The sequence below is a fragment of the Sander vitreus genome, chromosome 9, assembly GCF_031162955.1.
Source record: "Sander vitreus isolate 19-12246 chromosome 9, sanVit1, whole genome shotgun sequence".
NCBI lineage: Eukaryota > Metazoa > Chordata > Actinopteri > Perciformes > Percidae > Sander > Sander vitreus.
Window position 1 is genome coordinate 25380504 of NC_135863.1, and position 21250 is coordinate 25401753.

Consider the following 21250-nt stretch of genomic DNA (forward strand, 5'->3'; position numbering starts at 1 on the left):
CAAGGTGGTCCAGGGCAGCCACCAGGACCTGTGCTTCATCAGCCATGCACATCACTAAAAAACAATAATGATCACTTAGCAAAGTGTGTTAGTTAAAGTACATTGTTTGGATAATAGTAACAATATGCATTCATTTTAAATATTGTTGAAATTTACAGCGTTTAAAATATACAATATGTCAGTTATCTGCCATCTTGCGGCAGTGCAATACAAGAAGAAACGGTGTGTACAGATGGAACATTATCTAATGTATGTGTCAATCTTAGATAGAATACACTATATGCACAGCTTCTACATTGTACAACTTAACCAATACCCCAGAATTGTGTATTATCAGATATAGCTACGTTACTGACCTAGCTAATGTTACCTGGGACAGCATCGTAGCTCTGCTCGGGGTCCTACATGTCCCACAATGTTTCATGTTCTACAGAGAGAAGACGATAATTAATACAGCTCCTTGAGTAAGGCACTAAGACTTCATGATTCCCATGGCAAATTAGCTCATTAGCCTAACATAGCTACAAGTTTTAGATAACGTTAGCAGTTAGCTAATGTTAAATGCTAAGTTAAACAGCTTTACTAGCTAGCTAGTAACTTAACACAACGAAACAACAAACGTCTAGTAACCATGCTTGGAACGTAGATCACAGACAATATATATGATCAATACTTACACTTTATTAATCTTGTAGGAATCCGCTGTAGAGTGGTTTGTGTGTCCTCCAAAATCTCTAACCTTAGCTGCATTGAAACGTCAGGGGCTCGGCAGGCACTGAGCTGTCACTCAAACGAACTGAAGATGAATTAGCCAATTGGGTCGCAAACCCGCCCACGCAAGATTTTTGTGTCAGAATCGCACAAAGACTTGGAAAGTGCAAACGAGAAAGCTGGGAGCAAAACTTCAAACGTGCTGGAGAGAGCAAAAGACTGATCATTGAGAAAGAAGCAGAGGGAACTGTAAACAAAAGGACATAATATCAAACAAATAAAAGACCAATCGTTTACGACTACACAAATGTTTTGTTTGCAAGTTTTAAGTTTTACCTTTGAGGTGGCAATTTTTTTTCTTGAGTTAGTGTTTTTTGTTTGATACTTGAGAAGTTTTGTTTGGAATTAAAGTCACAAAAAATAATCCCATATTATTCCAGTTCATTTTATAGCTGGAGATTGAGCCAAATTCGTAGAAGATCTTAAGAATTTTTGGAATAGAGTCCTCAAGATCAGAGATGTACAACAAAATATCATCTGCAAATAATGATATTGAGCTACTATTGGATTTAATCTGGACATTACAGATTTTATTTTGCCTTATGGCTTGTGCTACCGGTTCAAGAGAGATTGCAAACAGCATGGGGGAAAGCGGGCATCCCTGTTGCGAGCCTCGCTCGATGGGAAATGGCTGAGAATGCAAGCCATTGGTTGATAATATGGCCATGGGATTTGCATATAAAGTATGCACCATGTCAATGAATTTGGCCCCCAAACCAAGCCTCTCCATTACTTGCCACAAGAACTACTTGTGGCAAGTAATGGAGAGGCTTGGTTTGGCCAATCTAGGTGGTCGAAAGCCTTTTTCCTCTGATAAAACTGCTGCCGTTGTTGGCTTCTTCTATTACATGAAATAGTCTGCGTACATTGTCTGCAGCATGACGCTTTGGTATAAAACCTGATTGGTCGGGGTGGACTAGCTTCTCAATAAAGCGTTCTAAGCGGAGTGCCAAGACTTTGGAATACAGCTTAATATCAGTTCCAATGACGCTGATGGGTCTGTAATTTGAGCACTCCGTAAGATCTTTGCCCTTTTTGGGTATAACAGAAATTGGTGCATTGTTTTGTTTGTGAAAAGTACCCTTCACTATGGCTGAAGTTAAAGCTTGTAAAATGGTAGGTCCTAATATGTCAAAATACTGTAGGAGAAGTTCTGATGGAATTCCATCCAACCCTGGCGTTTTCCCTTTTTTAACAGTTATTAATGCTGTCCTCTAACGTTATAGGTTAGTTCTTTTGCCTCCTCTGGGTCAAGAAGAGGCAGGTTTAGGTATTTTAGGAACAAAGAATGCTGTTGATAGTAACTCTGAATTTGCTTTGTTTTAATTTCAGAGCAAGCAATTTGCTTGGTTTACAGCCATTAAAATAGTAATTTTGCCTCACTCTGTGCATTATGAACTCAGCTCTCCTTCTTAGCAGATCATTTAGCTCTGTTCGACTTGTGACTAGAAGAGTATGTGTAGATTTAGAAAAACAAGTCTTAAGAGACTGCTCTAAAAATGTACAGCGTTCTTCCAACTCCACAATCCTTGCCTCTCTTTTCCTCTTCAAGTTGACCCAAAGGAGTTGAAAAATTATATATCCTATTTATATAAAACACTTGTCTGACATTTCCCTCTGGAAATAGCCGGTTGCCCCCAGAGTGGCAAGGACCAGTATTTGGACCGGGATGGACCGGGATGGCACGGTTCCTGCGCGTTGCCCTCTCTACTGGACCCAATTCAGTATAGCGATCCACGCACAGGTTCACCGCAGTATTTATTTGTTTACAACATATTGTAATTAATACCTTGCCCAAAATCACAGCATCAACTTTCGTGGTACCCACCACCCCGAGATACAATCTGAAGACGAAAGTCTAAAAGGCAAACACACTTTTCTTCATGCAGGTTTAGTCACGAACAGTATTAATGTTAGGACCGATAACGAGGACATTAACTGTAACGATTGCGCGAGAGCTTAACGACTGTATTTCCAGACTTTGACATTTGATGATATATGCACAGTATTAAAGACGTATTTAGCTATTTACACTGTGTTCTGCCGTTATCTCATGCTAAGGTATTTGATGCTATCCTTTAATCCATGCAGTCGGGCCATCTCCTCCTCCTGCGCTCCGTAGCAGACAATGTGACGGTGAGACAGCGCTGACTAAACATTAACGAATTTTTATTAAAGATTTGAGTTGGATTTTACAAGGTGTTTATGGAACAAGTATCACTTAGTACATGCGCAAATAGCACTGCTGGATTTAATCTTCATGGTAACGTGGATGATATGGCGTGAAAAAATGTGCATGAGGCATCAATACTTGAACATATTACGAGTAATATTATCTCCAAAATGTGCGTTCGAAGAAAAATAATGAAAGAAAAAATAATAATAATAATCCTTAGGAAAACAATAGGGTTCCACAGCCCTGCTGTGCGAACCGCGTAGCTTTGCTACCGTGGTTCAAATTCTGAAATAAGCTATGTGAAAAACACACCAATCTAGTTGGAGCAACAAACATAGTATAAGCTGAACAGATAGCATCCATCATGTTCTGTAGTGGAGGTAAACTATCTCCCTCTGTGGGTCGTTCTCAGGGTGGCCGGGTAGATAAGTGAGTTTTGCCTGAGTTGTGCCTTTAGCATGTAGCTCGTGTTGTGTCTCTTCAAGCTCCCGAGGCTGTCTGATCATGAAAGTGCCGCAGTCCGGTTGCATCGGATCACGTAATTTCCTGCATGTCAGGCTCTGCCCCGATGTGTAATGCATTAATTTCCGTTAGTACTCTCTTCACTGCATTGTAGATCACTGATTCAAGCACACTTTGTTGCTTTTCCAAGACCTGAGCGATAAAGTCCTCCATGTTCGAGACGGCGCTAGCATCAGTTGCTATGTTAGCCACCGCTCTGCTAGCCGCCATGTTATCAAATTTCTCTGTCTGAGTAGATAGTTTAGACGATAACGAGACCTGCTTTTCCGCTCCTGCAGGCATTTCACTGAGTCATTGTGATAACAGAAACGATTTGGTTTCGAAGAAAAAGGAATAGACCTGGTTTCTCAATGAAATGCAGAGGTGGGTAGGGAGCTCTAGCTTTCTGCGTCCATCGCGGTTGCTGGTCATGTCATCCCTCCAGTGCAGAATATTTTTAAGTGTTGGCTCATGTTATTGTGTTAAAGAGTCTGACTGCTGCTGAAATGAAGGACCTGCGGTATCGCTCCTTCCTGCACTGAGGGTGCAACAGTCTGCTGCTGAAGGAGCCGCTGAGGGAACTCACAATCTCGTGCAGGGGGTGAGAGGTGTTGCCCATGATCGATGCCAGCTTGGCTAACATCCTCCTCTCTGGTGTCCAGAAGGCAGACCAGTACAGAGCCAGCCCTCTTCAGCAGTTTGTTGAATATTTTCCTGTCCCTCTCTGTGCTCCCAGCTCCCCAGCAGGCTACTGCATAGAAGATTGCAGACACCACCACAATCATAAAATGTTTTTAACAGGGTCCTGCACACAAAGGATCTCAGTCTCCTTAGCAAGTGGAGACGACTTTGGCCCTTTTTGTACAAGACGTCTGTGTTTTTGGACAAGTCCAGTTTATTGGTGAGGTGCAAACACCCAGGTATTTGTATGTCTCCACCATCTTGATGTCGACATCCTGGATGTTCACCGGAGTAGTCCGAGGCGGCCTCCTGCGGAAGTTAACCACCTTAGTCTTGCTGGCGATGTGAAGGTGATTTGACTCACACCAGTTGACAAAGTCTGTGATGACCCCCCGGTGTTACTCTTCATCCTCATCAGAGAACTTCTGAATATGACAGCTTTTACAAACAAGTTTGTATTGTGCCTGAAATCCGATGTATATAGGGTGAAGAGAAAAGGAGCAAGCACTGTACCCTGGGGTGCTCCTGTGCTGCTCATCACCACATCAGACATACAGTCCTGGAGCCTCACATACTGTCAGTGAGGTAGTTGATAGTCCATGCAGATAGGTGGCAGGTCAACTCCAGCTCCCAAAAGCTTCCGCTAGAGCAGTGATGACTGACCCTCACAGTGCTCCCAGTAGATGATGGCGTCTTCCAACCCAATGCCAGGAAGGTAAACAAACTGTAGGGAGTCCAGCTCTGAGCTCACCAGTGTCCGCAGGTGTTGCAGTACCGTCCTCTCCTATCCTATCCGGTATTGGGTCGCGGGGGTAGCAGCTCCAGCAGGAGACCCCAAACTTCCCTTTCCCGAGCCACAGTAACCAGCTCTGACTGGGGGATCCCGAGGCGTTCCCAGGCAAGGTTGGAGATATAATCCCTCCACCTAGTCCTGGGTCTTCCCTGAGTCCTCCTCTCAGCTGGACGTGCCTGGAACACCTCCCTAGGGAGGCGCCCAGGGGGCATCCTTACCAGATGCCCGAACCACCTCAACTGGCTCCTTTCAACGCGAAGGAGCAGCGGCTCTACTCCGAGCTCCTCACGGATAACTGAGCTTCTCACCCTATTTCTAAGGGAGACGCCAGCTACCCTCCTGAGGAAACCCATGGGGTGCGCAGTTTTAAGTACTGGGACCAAACAGGAAGTCTTCCACAGGACTGGAACTCGCTCCAGACCCAGGCTCAGGTTGAAGTTGTGCAGGATGACCTCACTGAGCTGATCTGCACAGTCTCAGAAGCCCTGAGGGGGGATGAGGAGGTCCACAGTGGCCAGAGAGGGAAAGATTGAATCACTAACAGGTCTGAAGTGTGGTTGGAGGGGGAAGGAGAGGGGGAAAAATCAAATCTAATTAAAAATTGTTTAATTAATTTGCCCTGTCACCAGATACAAAGCCTCTCCCACTGTCTTTGTTTTGACCAGATATTGTTTTCAGTCCCCTCCAGACCTCCCTTGAGTTGTTTTGTTAAAGGCACACCTCCAACTTTTTCCTGTAGCAGTCCTTTCCTTATCTCCCATCTGAGCTGTCTTTGAACCCTCCTCAGCTCTTCTTTGTTCCCAAATATAAAACATTTTTTCTTTTCATTCAGCAAGGCTTTGAGCTCAGAAGTCACCCAGGGTTTGTTGTTAAAGAAACACTGAACCTTCTTCTTAGGCATGGTGTTCTCCACACAGAGATTAATATAGTCAGTAACACAGTGAGTGAGACTGTCAATGTCCTCCCCATGTGACCTACAGCACATTTCTCAGTCTGTGGTCTCAAAACAGTCTCTAAGTCAGTGCGTTTACATGCAGTTTATGTTCGGGTTAAGGCAATACCCCGATTTCTAAAACGACCATGTGTTTACATGGCGTTTTACCCCGGTTAAAATTCTAATAACCCGGTTAACAGAGGTAGAGAACTCCTTCAGTAACCAGGATATGCCTCCATGCATATACCTTAACCGGGCTATGACTGGTTTTAGCATCTACGCATGCTTCAACTGACCCTCCTCACTCCCCTGCAGTGGTTTTTGAACCGGACATAATCCGTCAGCGCACTCTTAGTCGTTGCTATGACACCATTCAACAAAACAGCATTTCCCGAATCAGCGGCAGGCCATCGGTAGCAAAAAGCCGGCGGTCCGTCGGTTTTACTCCCCGCCGAGGCACCAGCGGACATTGGGAGATGGCTAGACAGATTGTCTAGAAAAGTGGAGGGACCGAGCAGGCCCCGCTAAGGCCGTTGGCTAACGTTAATGTTAGTTAGCTAACAAAGTTAGCTTGCTTATTCCACCCGACACTGGTTACAAATAACGTTATAATGAGCCAAACAAGTTGTCAGTCATTTGGCGGAAACAATGTGCTGTCCTACCCTGTGACAAGAGAGTGTAAATGAAACATTAAACTAGAACTGCAAGCAGTTATGACGGGGCCCAAGCCACCCACGGCAGTCGCCCCCGACCCCCCGGGGAGCGCGCGAAAGCGGAACCCGAAGCCTGGCGGGGGGGAGGCAAATGTCGATAAATATCGAGAGACACGAGCCGCGACGTCTGCGGTACGTCGCCGTTGCAAATGTAGCGGTCAACAGTTCACCTCCATGCATATACAGACCACCTTTAAGAATGCTCTACAACAATCAAACTTCTTAACCCCCCTGACCGCAGGGGACAGCAGAGAGAAATGAGAGTAACTGAGAGGGTGGAGGGGGGAGGCAGGTGTGGTGGTTGAAGGAGCAGGGGAGGTGGTCAAGTTGTTGCAAATGGCATCATAGGCGCAGATTTATGTTTTCCTCCGTGGGCGCTTCATGGGAAATTAAGAATCAATTAAGAATCAATAACACCATAATCACACTATGACAGACGCTCCACTTAGCACCAATTGCAATGTTTAATTGCACGGTATCGGTGCCTATGAATGGTGTTGATTTTGGATTGAAAAAGTGAGAGAAAAGAGTTGAATTTGTCCACTGTGAAGGTTGTAGAAACTTTGTCAGGTGGGTTAAGAAGTTTGTTTATTGTAAAAAACCAGGGGAGCACGCAAAAGTAAAAACCAAAATCTAATGGTAGGAGGGAAACATCAGTAAATATTGCGAAGTGTGAGCTGCAAGGTCTGTTGTACATTTTCATTGCAAGTATGCCATTAACATAGAATGAGTAAAAGGGCCAAAACCCGTCTACGTTGATTATAGCGCCCCCTAATGGCCGATCTTCGCCAAATTTGGTACAGAGCCTCAGAGCGGCATGCCGAACGAGCACAAGTTTTGTGTTGATTGTATTTACTGTGGCAGAGATATTGCAATTGCATTGAGTTATTGGCCAAAACAAATAAACGTTGCTTATAGCGCCCCCTAAAGGCCAATCTTTGCTAAATTTGGTACAGAGCATTGTAGTGGGATGTTGAACAATAATTCAAGTTATTTGCTGATAACATTTAATTTGGTCGAGATATGATATGATACGTGTGTGGTAGCTAGCTAGGAAAATTTGTTTGGTCGTCAAAAGCGCAAAATTCCTTGAGTAACTTTTGGTCACGTCCATCTAGAGATGCTACCTACCTATGGTTTTGTGCTGATCCATCGCACGGCCTAGGACGAGTTCGAAAAAGTTGGTTTTGCGCATTGCGCGATATTGCGGAAAAAAATGTAAGCGGAAATGGGCGTGGCCTATATGATGTGATTCAGCTTGATTCAAGGAACACGTGGATGTAAGGTTTTCTAATGTGCGATGTGTAATGTGGGAGTTAAAGGCAAAAAAACATTATAGTGCCACCTAGTGGTCCACATGTGTAATTTTTGGTAGGTGTGGTCCATTGTCTATCTACCCTGTAAAATTAAAGTTGTTCACGTTAGTGTAAGTAGTAAATTTAGATGTGGATCCCATAGGCCACGCCCACTTTGACCCCTCAGTACTCCACTCTGGGGTTGGCCTCAGGAGTGGCCCTAGATGGTACCCAACAAATTTTGTAAAAATCGGATGAGCAATTCATGAGATATACACTTTTTGTACTTGTAGCGCCCCCTAGTGACCAATTTTGTTGATAGCATTTATTTTGGCTGAGATTTGGCAAAGTTGGTGTTTTCATAGTTAGTTACACAAATTTTTTTGTGCGTAATATGCGCAATTTTTTATCCTATCAAAATATTTTTTATTAACTTGTCCATCTGGAGATGCTACCTGCCAGATTTCGTGCCAATCGGTCGCACGGTCTAGGAGGAGTTCGAAAAGTAGGTTTTTGATAAATTGTGATTTTTTTACGCATAAAGGTTTAGGCGGAAATGGGCGTGGCCTATATCACGTGATTCAGTTGGATCCAGGGAACACGTGGATATATGGTTTTAGAATGTACGGTGTAGGAGTTATAGGGCCAAACGCGTTTTTTTCTGCTATAGCGCCACCTAGTGGTGGAAGTGGGTCAATTGTTGCACCTGAGGTCCTTGCGGAGTTTGGGACCAGTCCTGAAAATGGCAACCCCCCACCATGTACGGTTTAGGCTGTAGTTGGAGTTTTAGGCGGAGAAGAATAATGGAAAAGATGATGATGATTGATCAGTACAAAAACAATAGGGTTCCACAGCCCTGCTGTGCGAATGGCGTAGCTCTTGCTACCGCCGGTTCTTGCAGACTCGGGCTTGGACCCCTAATTACGGTATTATTTCCTCTCACGCAGGCGCAGAATGTATATGGTACTTGGCCGTCGGCTGTAGTCTCTGCTGTGTGTTTCAGTGTCATGTCATGTCGTGTGGATATGTCAGCTTACTGATCTAGACTTCTGAGGCTGATTTGGCTGGTAAATTGGCTAACTTTAGCTTGTCGTTTGCAGTATACTTTATAAGCTAATGTTACGAAGCAACCAACGGCAGATCCATGCAGTGTAGGTGCAGCTAGCTTTGTAACTTTATCTGGCTTGCTCGCTAACAAGTCAGCTACCACCACAAGCAGAATCTGATTCTGTGGAAAACACTGTATTCATTAACCTTACTAAACATAATGTGATCAAAACTTTAAAACATTAACTTGTCCATGACAAAAAGTCTGTCTTTTGTTATTGTTTTCATTGAGAGATCCCTTGCAGCAGAAAATTATATATTGTACATTTAACCATGATGACCACAGTTTTTCTCTGTTTCTCATAGGGTTGGGGTTAGGTTCGTAAAAGTCATATGGGTCACCTTGGATGGTCCAAACTATTTATTTAGATAGATAAATCTGTATTGTCATTGCATATATTTATACAACAAAACTCTGTTGGAGCAATCCAATTTGCAGCATTAAAAATATATTAAATTATATGCGCACTCACACCCACATACACCTCATTAATGCCCATGATTACATACACATGCTTACCCATAATATAAATAAATACTCTAGGTATAAATAGAGGGAACAATGAACAAAAAAATTATTATTAGTCATTAGTGCAGAGTCCGTTATTGCATTAGATAGTTTAAGACCAATCTGAGGGTAGAAATAAACATGCTGCAGAAAGAAGTTGGAAATTAACATCAGAAGAAAAAATAAAGACTGAATCAAATAATACTGCCCAACACCAAATTATTAACCAAAACAAACTCACTCAATGTCTCTACAGTTACCTGGTTGGGAGGTGGATCTAGGGACAGCTGAGGTGCCACCAGCAGCAGTTGCAGTGCTGCTAGTCATGCTCTGACGTTTCCTGACTGCAGCCAAAGCACCATGCAAAGTATCTGGAGGGAAGCCCAATTTCTTACTATCTTTTCATCATGATTGCCACTCAACATCCTCAACAACAAACAATTTCAAACATGAAGGTCCTGATACATAAATTAAATTCAGTCCATCTAGTCAAGACTGCAACTCTACTGCAGAAATCAACCAAATAGGCAATAGGTCTAAACACCAACAAACCCCTCACCACACCAAACTACACCAACACATTTTATCTGATACTCTTTTCATTTGATGCTCATGCAATTTGAAACATCACATCACAAGTCAACACAGCATGCAAGAAATGAAAGTGAACAAGCACATAAATATGTGCATACATACCACACATCCTCTACACATCATCCACAAATAAAGAAATCACACAAATAGGTTGTGCCTAATTAACCAAAGAAAATACTAAATGGCCCGACATGCTCAGAGCCTGTAAGATAAGATAAGATAGACTTTATTAATCCCACACTGGGGTCTGGGGAAATTCCTGTGCTACAGCAGCTCAAAAGAAAAAAATGTACACACATCAGAATAACACACATACACATGTATGTAACATGTACATTACAGACATGACTTATCTTTACATGTTCCTGTACCTTCATAACCAAATGGAGTGGGATCACTCTTTATCTCATGTCTCTTGCTCTTTACATTAGCAGACAGGGTACCTGGCCAAGGGAAATAACATAAACCAGAAACTTAATTAGATACTAACATTTTAAAAAGAAGGGAAGACACACAGCATTACCCCAAAACCCCCTTTAGACAACATTGTAAAGCCCCTTTTAGACATTAAAATATGTAACATGGAGCATCGCCTGTTAAAGGCTTTTTATCATACAGACAAAGGTGTCCTTTCTTAAATGCTTAAAACATTTTGAACAGAGTGATAATTGCCATTTGGTACACAGTGGAAGATATCAAGTTCTCTTACAGGCTGCATCAGTGATTTTCTTTTTTTTGGCAGGTGAATCATTGTTTCTCTCCATGTCTTAATTATTGACCATCATGCGTGTTGGAATACTGAGCCACACCACAAATTCTCATGACATAGTTCTCTAAGCAGCCCTGTTCTCATCAGGTTAATTATTTATTTGACAGAATATAGAATTCATGCTGCCTAGACTGCTTTCATATGCAGAGTGCCAAAACAAAGTGAAAACTTATCATTTTGACTCTCATTTAATTTCTCACCCACAGCAAATATAATTAAAGTGTTTGCTGGAAATTCATACAGCAGGCAATATTTTTCTTCTTTGTGAGGAAAAACACATTTTGGAGGTCATCTAGTGTGATGGTGTAAAAAAGAATTAACTTAACAATTGGCTCATATGCAGTGGCGGCTGGTGCATTTTTCTCCAGTGGGGGCTATACCAAAAATCAAGTAAACATGTACTAAACTATCACACCAGTGTGTTAAATAAATGAAAAGGCATTCATTTGTATTTGCTGAGCTGAATGAACATTTGTTTTATCACGTAGGGGCGCCATTTTTATTTCATTGATTTCCGAAAAACCTGTACACCTACAGGGGTGCCAAAATAAGCATTGATGTTGAACCCTATTTTTAGATAATGTGAGCTTGCCAATCTAGCGTAAAAATTAGCTAACATAATCTTCTAATAATAATCTTACTAATAATATCCTTCAAACGTTTAAAGGAGAATTCCGGCCAATTTTTACGTTAATCTTGATCGCTATAAATAAGCATGTACTTTCGTTTGAAAAAAAACCCCGACCCGAATCGGTGCAGGCAACATAGAGTAGCTGCAGCTACGTGTACAAGCTTCCACTGAGCTAAAACGGCAGTTGTCAGGGCAAGTTTTAGAGTGCCTTTGTGTCTCTTAACAGACACAAAATGCAATTAAAATGTCTGTGCAACATGGACAGGGCCCTTACGTGACAACAAGATGCGTTTTAAACTCACCTGCCCTGTCTCGATTCTGCTGGTAGCTAGCTCGCCCTGTTAGCTGCTAGCTGTTAGCTGCCGTCCATGATAAGTGTGTTCAGCCAAAATATCACACAGCAGTTGCCTCCCGCTCCTGAAAACAATCCAGTGGGCGCCCGGTGGTCTGGCTATGTCCTCCAGAGGACAGGTCACGCCTTCGCAACAAAAACTTGAAGTTTATTCCCCCTCAAAAATAGGTAATTGAGCACTGTTGTGGTTATGACCATATCAGTCACTATGTAACTACATGGAAACATTAGAGAAGGCTATCTGTAGTCTCGCGCTGAAGTCCCAGTGTAGCAGGAAAAGGTAAACAGTGTGCAGATCGCTCTGAGAAGCAAGGTCGTGCCTGCTAGTGCGGCTAAGGAAACTACCACACTGATCGACACTGCCAAGCCTCCTACCCACCAACACCAGATCGATCACACACAAAATGGATGAGCTACAAATACACATGGAACTGCTGCGTGATATTTTGGCTGAACACACTTTTCACGGACGGCAGCTAACAGTTAGGAGCTAACAGCTAGCAGGATCAAGACAGGGTAGGTGAATTAAAACAATGTCTGAGTTGAAAACACATCTTGTTGTCACGTAAGGGCCCTGACATTTTAGTTGCATTTTGTGTCTGTTAAGAGGCACAAAGGCACTCTAAAACTTGCCCTGACAACTGCCGTTTTAGCTCAGTGGAAGCTTCTACACGTAGCTGCAGCTATGCAGTTAGTGTTGCCTGCACCGATTCGGGTCAGGTTTTTTTCAAACGAAAGTACACGCGTATTTATAGCGATCAAGATTATTGATTCTCCTTTAAGATTAATTCACACGTCAAAATTTGAACAAAGTGAAAAACTGGAGTGTGCCATCTTTTTTTAGATAGTGCCAGCCCAAGAACAGGGTTTCTAAGACCTCCTTATAGACATAATTGTAAATCTTGTAACCCCAACATGCTTGGGGCCAAGTTCAATAAAAAAGAAATAATATAAACAAAAGAGATTGTTTGCTTGCAGCTCACCTCAGCCTTGCTTTCGATTTCAATATTGCTACCACCTAAAAAAAAGCCTATTAGTGCAAATTCTTTATAATAATCTTGAATACTACAATTTGTTATGGTCAAAGACTAAATTAAGCAAAAAGTGCAAAATAAATCTGACAACACAAACCCTGAGACAATAGCAGAAAAGTATGAACAGAGTAAGACCTAATACAAAATAAGTAAAAATATGCCAATTAATATGATGTTACTTTAATTGTAATACCAAGTGCCATCAACAAGCTAACTGAACAGGCTCAAAGCCATATGACTTTACCACCTTGTGGCCAAAAATGTACTTTTTGTACATACATTTTACCCTTCTAAGTCACATCCCTCTCTGTGTGTTGTAATCCTAGCTTCTCTGTTCTTTGTTTTGGTAGCCCAACCGGCCACACGTGCATGTTAGTGCACGCGAGTGCATGCGAGGGAGTCCCTCCTTTCATGTCCCACTGGCTAGCTAATTGCTGCTACTCTGCAATGCGGCAGTTTAAAGCGATTAAAACTGATAGCGCCATCCCAAACCATGGTGGCAGGCATCGTTGCAGAAGCATTAATCTACATTTTACCCACTTAACTTTTACATTTACCTTGCTCATTTAAAATATGTATATAATAATTTTAGTTTTTTAATACCTGTTTATAAAAGGAAAATCAAATGACCAAAAGATACACGGACCCCTTACTGTGCAGGTACCCACCTTTTTGATTAACACTGCACCATTGAGCTGCACAACTTTGTTTACAGTATGTCATTAGTTTGATGTATGTGTGTAAGAGTAGTGAATGTGAACATAATAAGACTGAGTGTAAAAGCAAGAAATAGCAAAACGTGGAGGCAGGAAGACTTGTTAATCAGGTACCTTTTGTGCGTCGTGTGGCGAAGGAGGAAGAGGAGGCGAGAGAGAAGCGACGGGGGACCACTGCCTCCTTAACGGCAGGCTCTATAGCCGCAGAGGAGTCAGGAGGAGGAAGAGGCATGAAGAAACCCGGAAGCAGAGACAGAAAGAGTGAAATGAAGTAAAGGGAGGGAAAGGGAGAAGAAATGAAAAGCATAAGAGGATGGGTGTTATATAGATTTCAAATGAAAGAAAAAACAAGGCGAAGAGGTTATTGGTTCAATACCTCTCTTCCTGACACCCATCTTTACATTAAAACACAAGGCTTTTAACTTTCTAATACAATTATAAAGATTCAGTTATCAAATGCATTAAAAGACTTACAAGATGAAATCCATGAAAACAGGAAGCAGGAAATGCATTAAATAATGTAAGAAAAACTAAAATTCAGTTTTTACCTACTATTTTCATTGAAGCTTTTAACCTCATCTCATGGTCTTCCCCCGTGGATGGAGTTTGCTTAGTGATGACAACTCTCCATGACAACTATGAAACGCTGGTCATGTGATAACAGGTGGTCATTAATGGGAAGAAGATTGTATCATAAATCCAACGCAAACTCCATCCAACTATTAAGAACGACCATGATATGCAATTGCAAGCTCCGGAAAAGCTAGTTAGTAAACCCTAGAGGATTGTTAACTGGTAGATAGTTGATACTGTATTGAAGTAATTAAATGTGACATGTGTTGTTTCATCAGAATATGTATCTAATTATACATTTAAAAGTAAAATCTCCCAAATACAAAACAGAAGAAAACAGTACAATACAATATTTTCATTGGGCATTGCTTCTTAAGACACATTTCTGTTAATTTCTTTATATGTCATTTTCAGCATTTTCAGCACAAAAGAAATCCATCCATCGTAATACATTATATTGAGGTGGCAGTATGTCTCTTGGGAACAAATATTTTAAAACCTCTGCATGGCTACCATAAGGGGTACATATAGTAGGCTATAGTTTTTTTTAGCAAATTTGTTTGGGCTATTAGAATATGTTGAAAGGGGTTAAAAGTTTAATTTTATGATGAAACGACAAATATCACATTTTTCATGACTTCAGTACAGGATCAACATGTGCCCATGTACTTAAAGTGGCTATATGTAACTTTCCGTTTGTGTTGATTCTAGCTGCCGCTTTGGACAAAAGCAGTGGTGTTTTTACCACACCGGCTGTTGTAAAGGTCTTTTCTTTACGGTGCTGTATTACCCATTGTACAGTGGGGCAAAAAAGTATTTAGTCAGCCACCAATTCTGCAAGTTCTCCCACTTAAAAAGATGAGAGAGGCCTGTAATTTTCACTATAGGTACACTTCAACTATGGGAGACAAAATGAGAAAGAAAAATCCAGAAAATCACATTGTAGGATTTTTAATGAATTTATTTGCAAATTATGGTGGAAAATAAGTATTTGGTCAATAACAAAAGTTCATCTCAGTATTTTGTTATATACCCTTTGTTGGCAATGACAGAGGTCAAACGTTTTCTGTAAGTCTTCACAAGGTTTTCACACACTGTTGCTGGTATTTTGGCCCATTCCTCCATGCAAATCTCCTCTAGAGCAGTGATGTTTTGGGGCTGTCGCTGGGCAACACGGACTTTCAACTCCCTCCAAAGATTTTCTATGGGGTTGAGATCTGGAGACTGGCTAGGCCACTCCAGGACCTTGAAATGCTTCTTACGAAGCCACTCCTTCGTTGTCCGGGCGGTGTGTTTGGGATCATTGTCATGCTGAAAGACCCAGCCATGTTTCATCTTCAATGCCCTTGCTGATGGAAGGAGGTTTTCACTCAAAATCTCACGATACATGGCCCCATTCATTCTTTCCTTTACACGGATCAGTCGTCCTGGTCCCTTTGCAGAAAAACAGCCCCAAAGCATGATGTTTCCACCCCCATGCTTCACAGTAGGTATGGTGTTCTTTGGATGCAACTCAGCATTCTTTCCCCTCCAAACACGACGAGTTGAGTTTTTACCAAAAAGTTCTATTTTGGTTTCATCTGACCATATGACATTCTCCCAATCCTCTTCTGGATCATCCAAATGCTCTCTAGCAAACTCCAGACGGGCCTGGACATGTACTGGCTTAAGCAGGGGGACACGTCTGGCACTGCAGGATTTGAGTCCCTGGCGGCGTAGTGTGTTACTGATGGTAGCCTTTGTTACTTTGGTCCCAGCTCTCTGCAGGTCATTCACTAGGTCCCCCCATGTGGTTCTGGGATTTTTGCTCACCGTTCTTGTGATCATTTTGACCCCAGGGGGTGAGATCTTGCGTGGAGCCCCGGATCGAGGGAGATTATTAGTGGTCTTGTATGTCTTCCATTTTCTTATAGAATTTCTTATAATTGCTCCCACAGTTGATTTCTTCACACCAAGCTGCTTACCTATTCTTCCCAGCCTGGTGCAGGTGTTTCTGGTGTCCTTTGACAGCTCTTTGGTCTTGGCCATAGTGGAGTTTGGAGTGTGACTGTTTGAGGTTGTGGACAGGTGTCTTTTATACTGATAACAAGTTCAAACAGGTGCCATTAATACAGGTAACGAGTGGAGGACAGAGGAGCCTCTTAAAGAAGAAGTTGTGAAGTCATGTCATACTCACCAATTTGCTGCTTGCTCTGGGTTTCACTTTTTAAAACAAATGTTGTCATTCTTTGATTATTATTGATTTGCAGTGTTTTAATTTGGTGTTAAGCTGTCAAATGCAACCATTTTGCAGATATTGCATACCAGAAGAAAGTATGGCCTTAAAGCTGCTGGAAGGCTTTTAATGTGAAGAGAGGTTGGTGGGTTAACTGCCCACCTTGCTTATCAGTCTGATTAGGGGCATGTGTGGCTTGAAGACTGGCCATGTAAGAGTCACGTGAGCACGCTGAAGAACATGGCCGCCCACGGAGCTCCCAACAGAATAACCCAAAACCTCGAAATGTGATAGAGTTTACTCTAAAGTGATAAAAGTGTGATTGAGAACTTTCCTTTGGCACGGTGTAACACATATAAGTTTTAGATGGCAACGGGGCAAAGTCAACGGCCCCCTAGAACGCTGCGAAGTAACGCTAACAACATGGCGGACATACAGGACGGTGACAAACAAGAAGAAGAAACTGCTTCAGCTGGTCCAGGTGGTGATAAACGAAGCATGGATACAAGCGTCCTGTCTGCTATGCAAAAATCGCTCGGAAAAGCTATGGACGAGCTTGGGCATGTTAGTAAGTTACTACTGGTATTGCAAGCTGATATTGACCAAGTTAAAAAGGACAATGTGGATATCTGATTTGGAAGATGAAAATGTTGGCCTTCAGCAAATAGTGGAGAGAAATGTCAACAAGTGCTCAGTGCTTCAGGCGGCCCAGCAGGATGCCAACTTTCGGGACAGACGCCAGAATCTGGTTCTGGTTGGTTTGAAAGAGAAGTTGGAAGAGGGAAAACAGGAGATATGTGTGAAACATCATTGTCGAGGCTGTGGGCGTGCCAGTGGACCAAGCACAGTTACAGAGAGTGCATCGGGTCCCCGGCGGACCAGTGGTGGATGAAAATCGCTCACTGAGACCTATTGTCATCCGCTTCTTGTGCTTCTTGGAGAAGGAGAAAGTATTCGCTGCTGCAAAACGGAAGTATAGGATGCAAGGAGTGGAGTGGAAAGGGTGCAAGCTTTCTTTTTTCCAAGATCTGCCATGGGAGTGGGCGGAGAAGAGGAAAAAGTTTTCGGAGGTGAGTTGCACTCTCTGGACGTGCGGTTCACTGTGGCACCATCGGCACAAATGCGCTTCACCTGGAAAGGAAAGAGGATGAGATTTGACGATCACCGCAAAGCACTGGCATTTCTGAATAAAGAGGCTGCTGGAGCCTCCAGCGCCGGCGACGCGCAGGATGGAGAAGAACAAGAATGAATATGCCAAATGGATGACGGACTGTTGACAGGCTGCCCGATGACAGATATAGGCTACCTGGCTCTGTTTTTACCTGAGACATAAGGGAAGGACGTGTTGAAACATGAAAGACCAGTATCATGATAAGAGAGAATGTGTTCATACTGACCTGTGGGAAACCGTAAATAGGTAAATGTACACGTTCTAAGTGGGGAGGTATAAGTCTGTTTACTGTGAATGATAAACGAAGACGGCACTGTGTTTCATCAAGGGGGGCTGTCCGTGGCAGTCCGATGCCACCTGTTGGAAAGCATTGGTAATAAGGATAGTAGTTTTGAATAATGGTGTGAGGGGGTTGGCGGGGGGTTCTTTGGGTTGGTCACTGAACGCGACTCACGAACTAGTTGGGGTAGTTTTGGTTTTCTTCCTTCTCTTTAGGATAACGGGGAGGTAGGAGTGAAGGTTTTTGCATCCGTGGTTTTTAGGTGGATGGTTTTTTCTCACCCATGGATGTTTTTTTTTCTTCTTTTTTTGGTTTGGTTGGTTTTGTGGAAGAGTGTTTTGTGTGCAAAATTTGGGGCACATTACATTTGTTTGGTAAGGTTGGCAGTTGGACAACACCCTAAATGATTAGTATTAAGTGATGTGATTGATTATGTAATGTGTAGGTTTTGGATAACTCAATATGCTGGAGTATAAATGGGCTTAAGATATGGTTAATTTGGTAAGGTTTATAATAATTTAATATAAATGGATCACATAACCCTGCTAAAAGGAAGAAATGTTTGTCCTGTCTTAGATCTCAACAAGCAGATGTGGCCCTGTTACAGGAAACACATCTGGTGGATACAGAAATAGCTTAATTTAAGACAGGATGGGTGGGACAGGTATACCATAGCTCTTATACTAGCAATGAATGTGGGGTTGCAATATTTCTACATAAAAATTTGAATTTTGTCATGCTGAGACAACATAAAGATAATGAAGGGAGGATAATATGTGTTGAGGCTAAAATAAATGGAGTTAAGGTTAATATATGTAATATATATGCCCCAAATAAAGAAGAGCTGGCCTTTTTTCATAAGGTTAATAAAATGATAGTGGATGGGAAATAGTGGACGGCCACACTATAATTTCTGGCGACTATAACCAGGTACAAGATGGGGGTTTGGATAAAACGTCCTTCACAAATAGTTTGCCGAGAGACAGAAGAGCCATACATCTAATGATGAGAGACCTGGGCCTGGTGGATATTTGGAGGCTAGTACATCCCAGAGATAGAGAATATACGTTTTATTCAAATATGCATAAAAGTCACAGCCGCTTAGATTATTTCCTGATATCCAAAGACCTGGTAGAAGGAATGGTAGACTGTACAATTGGACCCATTGCATTAACGGACCATGCTACTGTGCAATGGGGGGTACATTTGGCTTTAGACTTTATTAAATCTAATAGATGGAGGATGAATGTGTCATTGCTTCAGGATGAAACTTTTTCCAATTTATTAGGGGAAGATCTTAAAATGTTTTTTGACACTAACATAGGATCAATTGAGAGATTAGGATCAGTGTGGGAGGCCTCTAAGGCCTATATAAGAGGCAAAATAATAGCTCACTCAAGTAAGAAGAAAAAAGACTGGAAAAAAAAGAAAGAAAAAGAACTGGCGGATAATCATACTGAGGACCATCTAAGAAGAGTAAGTGAATTAAAATTCCAGTTAAATGAGTTGTACAGTAAGAAGGTAGAATATGCTATGTTTAGAATGAAAAGTAACTTATATGAGAGTGGGGAAAAGGCCAGTAAATTATTGGCTAGGCAATTAAAAAAACAAGATGCTAGCTTTATAATACCGGCAATTAAAAATACAAATGGGGAACTAGTAACAAATACAAAGGACATTAATGAGGTATTTAAAGACTTTTATGTGAAGCTGTATAAATCAGAAGTAGATCCATCAGAAGAGCAATTTGAAGCCTTTTTCGCTAATATAAATATCCCAAAACTGTCAGAATGACAAGTAAGACAGATGGAGGGAGCTATTACCGAAGGAGAAGTTAAAGATGCAATAGTGTCACTGAAAACAGGAAAGTCACCGGGGCTAGACGGGCTACCAGTTGAATATTATAGGAAATATATTGACTTATTGGCACTCATACTGACAAAAGTATATAAAGAGTCATTTGATTTGGGGCAACTACCAGATACGTTTAATGAGGCTTTAATTACTTTGATCCTGAAGAAAGACAGAGACCCTACAGACCCCGGGGAGCTATAGACCCATAAGTTTAATAGATGTTGATGGCAAAATTCTTACTAAAGTGCTTACCACAAGAATAGAAACATCTATGCCATATATAGTGCATGCAGATCAAGTGGGTTTTGTTAAAGGGCGCTCTTCATCAGATAATGTTAGGCGGTTATTACATCTTATGTGGGCAAGTCGTGATGCGGACACATCCACCGCAGCGCTCTCATTGGACGCAGAAAAAGCGTATGACGGAGTAGAACTGGCTTACCTCTTTTATACATTGAGGGTGTTTGGATTTGGAGGGGATTTCATTAAATGGATTAAGATTATTTACTTGTCCCCTAAGGCATCTGTTCTAACGAATGGCCTGAAATCTCCCTTCTTTGGCCTCATGAGAGGCCCGAAACAGGGGGATTCATTGAGTCCGCTGCTCTTCACCATATTCCTGGAATCATAAGCTGTAGCTCTAAGAGCAGATACAGGTATTAAAGGGGTGTGGGGTGGTGGGACGGAACATAAATTGTTTTTATATGCGGATGATATTTTGCTGCTTATTTCGGACCCGGCTAATTCTATTCCCATAATCCTAAATAAGATTGAAACATTTTCTCGAATATCTGGATATAAAATTAATTGGCAGAAATCGGAGGTGATGCCTGTATCTAGGTCTTGCTCTCAGTCAGAGATCTCTAACTTTCAATTTAGATGGATCCCAGTGGGAATGAAATACCTAGGATTAAAGTTAACTGCTGGTCTGTCTGATATAATAGAAAATAATTTAATGCCATTACTTCAAGAGGTGAAAAATAATCTGGAAAGATGGAAGATAATTAATCTCACCTTGTGGGGCAAAATTAATTACTATTAATTACTATTAAGATGGTGACAGCACCACAATTTAATTATATATCAATGATGCTGCCAGTAATTGTTCCTAGTGCATATACAAACAATATAATCAAATGGTTAAAGATTATTTGTGGAATGGAAAAAAGACAAGGATTATTACTAGATTAGATTTCTATCTTTATCCAATCCATGCCATGGTGGCTCCCTCCAGACCCATACAGGCTCGATTAAGGTGGTAGAGGGGGGAAAAAATCCCATTCTGAAGGATTCTCAATGGGTGTGGTCTGAGGTGCATAGGTTGATGGGGAAATCACAATACAAGCAGGGGTATTCTTCCATATGGGATAATCCACGTATCGTGATAGGTAAACACTCATTTTGTTGGGATTCTTGGCAGAGGAACGGTGTATGTGTGATTGATGATCTATATAAGGATGCAGTTTTTAAGTCATATCAGGAGCTAGTGGATCAATTTCTTTTGGAGGGGAGGGGTGAATTTTGGAAATATCTACAACTAAGGAGCAGTGTGCGAAGTGTGTTCCCACTTAACAGAAGTATA

General features: G+C 41.9%; 1 protein-coding gene across 1 annotated transcript in view; it reads right to left on the bottom strand.

Moving 5' to 3' along the window:
- Positions 1-21250, bottom strand: part of mcf2l2 (MCF.2 cell line derived transforming sequence-like 2) — a 272628-nt gene that overhangs the window by 26027 nt on the left and 225351 nt on the right. The window contains exons 29-31 of the mRNA XM_078259471.1: positions 13690-13770; positions 10445-10516; positions 9740-9850 (exon numbers count right to left, since the gene is read on the bottom strand). Of these exons, the coding sequence (XP_078115597.1) occupies positions 9740-9850; positions 10445-10516; positions 13690-13770 (264 nt within the window). The remainder of the gene's footprint in view (positions 1-9739; positions 9851-10444; positions 10517-13689; positions 13771-21250) is intronic.